The sequence below is a fragment of the Cloeon dipterum genome, chromosome 4 (genome assembly GCF_949628265.1).
Source record: "Cloeon dipterum chromosome 4, ieCloDipt1.1, whole genome shotgun sequence".
Classification (NCBI taxonomy): Eukaryota; Metazoa; Arthropoda; class Insecta; order Ephemeroptera; family Baetidae; genus Cloeon; species Cloeon dipterum.
In genome coordinates this window covers 20155906-20163458 of record NC_088789.1, presented here as the reverse complement: position 1 = coordinate 20163458, position 7553 = coordinate 20155906, and the positions used below count along the sequence as shown (strand labels likewise).

Genomic DNA, 7553 nt, shown 5'->3' with positions numbered 1-7553 from the left:
TTTAGATTTTATTCTTCATTTAGCAAAAAATTGCTTTTAGATTTCTTTCAACTAAAATTGGATGAAATGTTGCCTTAAGTACGTGGATCATGCCTAGAAACTTTTAAATGGTGAAATTCTTGGTTTGTGAAATGCGTGGAGGCTAAAAGATTGAAAACCGTGATTTTTAGATAAGCTATAAAAATACTGATAAAATCAAAATTGATGATCGGTTGATTTTTGCCGATGGAACATGCTTGGAGTCACCACCTGAGATCAGACAAGAATATATTAACTGCAGTAGACCATAAAAATCTCGTGGAAACTCCCCAATTACAACCAAATAAAAAAAAACAGCGTACAAAAAATTATCTTTTGTGGTAAATTCCATTGATTTCAAAAGTCGTTGGAAGGTTGAAGCTGGGTTGAAGGTTTAAAAATGGATTTTGGTCACCAGATGCTAGGCTGGGGGAAAAATGATTAAATAATTTCATTAAATTTGAATAAATTTTAATGATTTTATTTTAAATTTAAAAAAAGTTAGACAGTTAATAGCTGAAAAAGACTGTCCTGGAGTTGTTCGTTCCAAAAACATAGTACATATATATGTTTTAAATTAGCTTTTCTGTGAGGCAACCTACAGCTGAGTCAATATTTATGCTCGCTATAACAGGTTGCAAATATTAGCATCAACAAATCAATGGCACCCAAACGGATCGGATAACAGTTATATCATCTGGAGGCATAAATTTAACAAACGCCATTATTTTCCCACGGGTTTTAGGTTTATTTTTTCTCCAGGAATGTAACAAAAGATTTCATCAAATGGATTTGTACTTCAGAAAACCTTTTGTAAATATGCATAATATAAAATAGTGAAGAATATTGAGCAGTTTTGGCATATTTTCAGACTTGTTTAATCTCCATCTCTTTGGAATCTGAAAAAAAAAGAAAATCATGGAATTATTTTTGTTATTTTTTTAATAATATTCTTACTACCTCGGTCAGCAGCAACAGGGAGTTGATCGTCGTGAGGTGAGTGCGCCTCAATGAAGAACATGTAAATGAGGGCGCCTAACAGACCACCCACGTGAGGCGCCACAAGTGGAATGTAGCTCCAGGTTCTTATGCTGTAAAAATATTGAGACGTTCAAACACGCACCATACATTTGCCATGCCCATCAACCCTGCCCAAATGCATAAATTTTTCTTCTTTATAGTTTTGGTAACAACTTTCTGGTTTATTCACGAGCGTTTATTTCTGAAAAAAGCAGAAAGAATAAACGTCCGTTTTTCGACAAACGATTGAAATTTTTGGAAACACACATAACAGTGTGGTTACTGAATAGATGAAGTCTAAAATTTATTTTACAAGATAATATAAATTAATTGGTTCTACATAGTCAAAATCAATGCTTAAAAAACTGTAAAAGTAAGAGTTGTTTAAAAGAGTCTGGAGAAACTAATGCCAGCAAAATTTATAAATAATTGAGGAAAATATATCAATAAATGATTACTTTTACATCTCAAAAAACACAGATTTTTTTCAAGTTTTTCAGCGTCTTAATTGTGTGCACAACACAAAAATTATTATTCATTTATTTTACAACTGAATCAATAACATTAATGGTAATAAAAAAAGTGAATAGGGCACAATGCAAAAGAAACGTGGGCAAATCAATAAATAGTGGAGACATACTAGGCAAAATTAAAACGTTTCAATGATTTTGTAACCGTGTATTTTATTGGAATAGCCGCTCACTTCAAAAACTGCTTTATTTAAACTGGCTGCTTATTTCCAGAAATAAAAACAACACTGCAGGTAATCCTTTTGCCAAACAGTCAAATCGAATTCAGCAACTTAAGAATTTAAATTTTACTCATTTTCTGTTGCAGAAAATCCTGCAAGGTTTTATTAAATAAAATGAAATTTAAAGTTTGCACACTTAACAAATGAACAAGCCGCAGACAAGGAAAAATAAATTTCCATTAATTTGCATGTCTTGAGAGTAAAAAAGCTGCGGCACTTTGCAGACAGCTGGGAAAAGTTATACTTTGAACAAGCGGCGAGCACTCTGCTTCTATTAAAAGAGGAATAAACAATTTCTCGCGAGTTGCAGGCTGCACGGCACACGCGGATAGTGTACTATGTAGTGTGACAAACAATAATGCAACTTTAGATTGGATTAGTTGAAGACAGACTCACGTAAATACGCGCCACGTCCAGCCGGCGATGGCTGTGAAGAAGCGCGGCGCCAGGTCCCTGGCCGGATTAATGGGGTAGCCGCAGTTGAAGCCCATGGACATGCCGATCGCCACCACCGTCAGCCCCACGAACACCGGCGCCAAGCTCTTCGGCACCCGGTTTTTCGGGTCGGACAACGCGCACACCACGGCCAGCAAGATTCCTGTGCCAAATACCTGCATTTTTTTAAATTTGTTTTTATTTTGGTGATTTTTCTGCGGTAGTGCTTTACGTGGTTTCACTTTTCAAGCAATTTTGTTGCGTTGTTTGCTTAAAAATAAAAAATATAACACTAAACAATTTTAAATTTTCTCTTTCACTTTAATTCCGTTTCGTTTTTTTCCCTAAAATTATCTTTCTTTGTGGGAATGCTTATAAGCTAGGGCTATGAAATTTAGCGGCCATCAAATGAATATGAATCATATGTTATACGCCACTTGAGCCAGCTTGAAATTGTCTAAACACGCGCGGTCTTATCCTGCCAAATAGCCGCTTTCATCTGGCTCATAACATCATTTTAGCGTCCATATTTTCAAAATTTCATAATGCTTGGTGAACATTTTCACTCTAAAAATATTTTTGATCTAGTTTCGAGTTTAAAATAGTTACATTTGTGAATATTTTAATTTTGGCTCATTTTGCTACCGCGACGAACTTTTTAAATGGAATAGAGGTTTTTTTATAAAAAACTACCACTTTTAACTGAAGATGAAAAATAAAAAATATATATAAAATGAGGAAGTAAAGGTCCGTTATATTTATTTTTTTCTTGATTCAAAAGGGTTAATAAAATACTCAATTTATATAAAATTTCATTTTCTCTTTTTTTAGATATTGTAGGATATTCCTTCGTAAGTCTTTAAATTTGAAAGTGCGTTAGTAAAAATTGCCCTAGGTGGACAAATTTTTAAAAAATAAGAGATGAGATGAAAATTATCACTATAAAAGTCTTTATTGTGCTACAAATTATGCACTAAAACCGACTATTTTGCCAAATAAATAAACTTAAAAATACCCTACTATTTTGGAAAAAAAATCCGTCTATAATTCACAGCCCTCAAATGCTTCTCGACACTACATTGAACAAAATAAAAAAAAAAATCATTACAATATCACGGCTCTAGATTGAAAATTTGGACCCGTGGAAAGCACTATTCTGCAGAAATAGCAGCTCGGCTACCTACCTGATCGGCGAATCCGACCTCCTCGCTAAGAAACGTTTGCGGATACGTTGCGAAAATGCCGGCCGTGGCTCCGTCGCCCATAATTGGTCTGTTACTGCCGGCTTCGTACGAATTGATAGCATCTGCGAACAATACAAAAATAAACCCTTCACATTTCACTTCATTCTTTGTTTGCACGCTGCATCCACATTTAGAAACAAGAGACACGCTCGTTTGTTGTTTGTTGACGCAAATAAGCGTCGTTGAAAGGGGACAAATCGCTGTCGTTTGAACAGAAACGAAACAAAAGCGCGCGCGTCACACCGGGAGCTGCTCGTTATGCAACAACTGCGTCACACGTGTCGAGGAAATGCCTAACTCGCGTTCTGCAGGGGATTTGCTCTGTACTCCATTCGCCTATCTCTGTGTAATGTAACTCAAAATGCATATTTTTCGAGTATTTCCACCCAAGATTTGATATCGTCTGCAATATTTAGTAACATTTTGAATATTTAGTAAGGTTTTAGAGTGCTATAGACGTGTCGAATTAATCAAGTTAGACAGTAAAATTTTTGGCATTTTCCCAGAAAATCCAGGTGAACTCTGGGAGAATGAGCTTCCCAGAGCTTACGAAAATGAGACTATCTCGAGTTCTAACGAAACTAGAACTTTGTGCCAAAATTGCCTATTTAGACGGCCATCAACTTATAAATTAAAGCATATATATATTATTTGGAGTTTTTATAATTTGAGTAATTTAGGCTAATTTTTTATCTTTGAAAATCTTAAAAGCTTAATTAATTAGTAAGTAGAGGATTAAATGTTGCCCTGATGAGTGTATGAAACACGTCTAGAAATTTTCAGGATGGTGAATCTCTTGATTTGTGAGATATGGAGAGTCTTTAAAATTCGGGTGAACATTAAAAAATCAAAATAACACGATCGGTTGGATTTGGCCGGTGAAAAATACTTGGAGTCATCCTTGAGGTCATAAAAGTCAGAATAGGTAGGAAATCGAACCCTACCGTCGGGGCAGCCCTCAAGCGATTGACATTATTTATTCGCACGTGTGCTCCTTTTAACGACGCCTTAAGGGCTCTGCATTAGTTCGATCTGCACACCGTTGGAACGGTCACGTCGAGAGCTTTCAGAATATGTGCAATTTGATCCTTTAGAAGCCATCAGGGTGCTTAGGAAGCACTCTGATGTGTCTAAAATCAAAATACACCTTTCAAGCATTCATGAAATCGTGATGGGAACTGTTCGCGATGGTTTAAATTGGTTCCAAAACCATCATTTGCAACTTTTAATCAAAATTCTGGCTTTAAAAACTCAACATCTAGTGATAAAAAGAGCAACAGTATATTACACCAGATGAATTGTAACTGACTTCGTTGCTTTAAATAAATAATTTGTGTCTTTCATAAAGGAAGAACCAGCATACATTTTTTATTCGTGATATGAAAACATTTTACATAACTTTTCCCTCGTTTAGACTAGAAGATTCTTCAAGCCACATCAAAGCCTAAATAAATCCTTTACTAAATCAATAATTAAGACAACTTTTCCTGCAAGTAATTTTATATAAATTGTGCCAACATAATTTCACTATAACACAGTCAAGCAAGAATTAAAAGCAAAATTCTAGAAAAATGTTTAACATCCAATGACTTGAAATCGTAATTTTAGATTCCCTTTTGTCAAGGTGTGGTTCCCGTGGACCTAATTTGAAAGTTATTAATTACTAAAATTTTCTAGTAAACTATTTTTAGAAACGAAACTGTGAAATTCGTAGAAAAGGAGCTTTTCTCTCTGAAATGTATTTACCGAGCTAAATATAGCCCCGCATGAGCCTGCGTCTTTTTATGGCGCAAAAGAGCAGTCACACACGCACACAGCAGTCCTCCCACGGATTCGCGGGTTTAATGCTTTTATGCAATCAGCCGTAGCTCCCGCGGCGCGCGTGCAAATCAAATGAAAAGAAAATAAACACAACGTACCGATATAGACGACGTAGGTGGCGCCTGCCGCGAGGAAGGCGCCCAGGTACTGCGCCACCACGTAGTGCGCCACCTTCCTGAACGGAAACTTGCCGACGAGGGCCAACGTGAGGGTGACCGCCGGGTTGATGTGGCCGCCGGACACGCCGCCCGCCACCAGCACGCCCATCGTCACCGCGAAGCCGTATCCGAAGTTGACCGAGACGAACTGGCCGGCGCTCTCGCTGCTCAGCACCGACTGCGCCACCGAGTTGTTCCCTATAAACTAGTTTCACATTTTCTTTTAATGAAATAAATAAATTGAAATCAGTGAATTGGTCAGCATTTGGTCTTTGGAGCAAGCCTCAACTACCTCATGAAAAGGACGTATTTGATGACGTCAAAACTGGTCGAGGATTAAAAACAACGAATTCTTTTTAACAACGAGGATGAAGGCTTTTTTCATTTATATCAAACATGGAAACAACCTCGAGTGGTCGCGAATTCCAAAATTTAAATTCACATTTAAAAGTCGTGCAATTTTCCCGAAAGTTAAGTTTTAGCTTGCATCTAGAACTCAAAGAACAAAAAAGAATAATCCCTCGGGGTGTTTTGACGGCAAAAAACAGGTCTTTTTATGATTTTTTGAGGTATTAGGCAAATGTTGCTCAATTAGGTACGTATTAAATTCTCAGAATAATTCTCAATGGGATCCTTCGTTGTTTTCAAAATAATTGCCTTTAATCTGGAATGCGAATTTTCTCAACCTCCGAGAAACTATTAAACGCTGCATGTCGGTTTCTTTGTCAAAAATACAAAATGACCTACCGATATGGAATATTTATTTTAGAATGAAGTGGTTTGGGATGCCAAGCGTAATTTTTTATTATCGCTCTTTTTTTAATAGTTTCACAATCTAAGCATTTCTCTGGATCAGATTGCCAATCAAACAAAGATAAAATATGAATCTCAGTTGATAAAAGTCAAATTCAACACGCACTTGACTCTTTGCCCGAAGTTTACCCAGAGTCGTAATGGAATTTTTTTTCTTAGATAAACAAATATCATTTGATAATATTTGATTTAATTTAAATTTGATTAAATTTGTTAAAAAATCGATTTACTTTTTGTCTGCTGTTCAGTACTACTTGTTTCTACTTTTATAACTGCGACATAAAACAAAATTTGATCGTGTTATCCGATTCATGAAAATTCATCTCAAATTGCCAGGATATTATGTATACAAAAAAAGTATCTTTTCATTGAATAATTTACGTGTCAAATCCAGTCTTCAGCCACCTAACTAATGTAGCACGTTATAATAATTCATCTAACTTTGGAAGAATATCTGAAGTTAATTAAACCATTAACGACAAATGCGGACACATAGAGAGATGAGATTTGATTTTTAAATAGCTGAAATAAATTAAAAATAGTGTTCACTTACGACGAGGAGAAACGTCCCGAGGAACTCGGCTAGAAATTCGCGCAGCCAGACGCGGTCCGTGTGGCAAACAGAGGTCACTCGCTGCACTATTTTCTCCATTTTTCCTTTGTCTCTCCTCGCGGGGGTGGAACAAACAACGGTTAAAAAGGCAGTCCCGACTTTCTATCTTCGCTCTGATATAACTGTTTTTATTTCAGCGGCCATCGGGTGAATGACGATTGTGTGCTGAACTGCTGTACACACAAAGAAGATTATTTTCCCCGGCGGCTGGCCAAAGTGAAAGATAAAAAGCGGCGGCGACGACTGCCGCCTCCCGCCTGAGGAGCCGATATTGTGCATGAAATCTCCATCATATTTTTCCTCTTTTCAGACGAGGGGTGAGAAAAGGTGTCAATAAATCTCTCTGTGGTCAGCGAGAACTCAGGATTAGACAAAAGGCGGACAGCTGTTAATAAGATTGTTTTTACAGCAGTTTTTGCAAACAATTAAAAGGTGGAATCCCACATCCATATTTTCCACGGTTGGGAAATCTTAAAAATGATGAAAATTCATGGGTCGGAGGATTAAATTGGTATTAGAGGAAGCAAACTCAACGAAATTTACAACAGAAATCATTGGAAAACTCTGAAAACTCATTATTTCGTTTTCGTGTTTTTTAAGGAAAATTTGCGCAATTGAAACGAATTCAATTGTTTGGTAAAACTAAACTCTATTTTCGGAAAAGCACCCGTAGAAAAAAC

General features: G+C 36.6%; 1 protein-coding gene across 1 annotated transcript; it reads right to left on the bottom strand.

Moving 5' to 3' along the window:
• Nucleotides 1-485: 485 nt before the first annotated feature.
• On the bottom strand, nt 486-7075 carry LOC135944759 (aquaporin-10-like). The gene is made up of 6 exons (XM_065491931.1): nt 6814-7075; nt 5388-5652; nt 3409-3530; nt 2186-2400; nt 979-1109; nt 486-917 (listed from the first exon to the last, which is right to left on the bottom strand). Exons 1-6 carry the CDS (start codon nt 6910-6912, stop codon nt 886-888), a joined length of 864 nt encoding a protein of 287 aa, XP_065348003.1. The 5' UTR covers nt 6913-7075; the 3' UTR covers nt 486-885.
• Between the last annotated feature and the right edge of the window lie 478 nt (nt 7076-7553).

Coding starts and splice junctions, on each gene's coding strand:
- LOC135944759 (XM_065491931.1), bottom strand. CDS start 6,912: ATGGAGAAAATAGTGCAGCGAGTGACCTCTGTTTGCCACACGGACCGC. Junction 5,653..6,813: donor TCGGGACGTTTCTCCTCGTC/GTAAGTGAACAC, acceptor ATGTGAAACTAG/TTTATAGGGAACAACTCGGT. Junction 1,110..2,185: donor TGGACGTGGCGCGTATTTAC/GTGAGTCTGTCT, acceptor ATATTTTTACAG/CATAAGAACCTGGAGCTACA.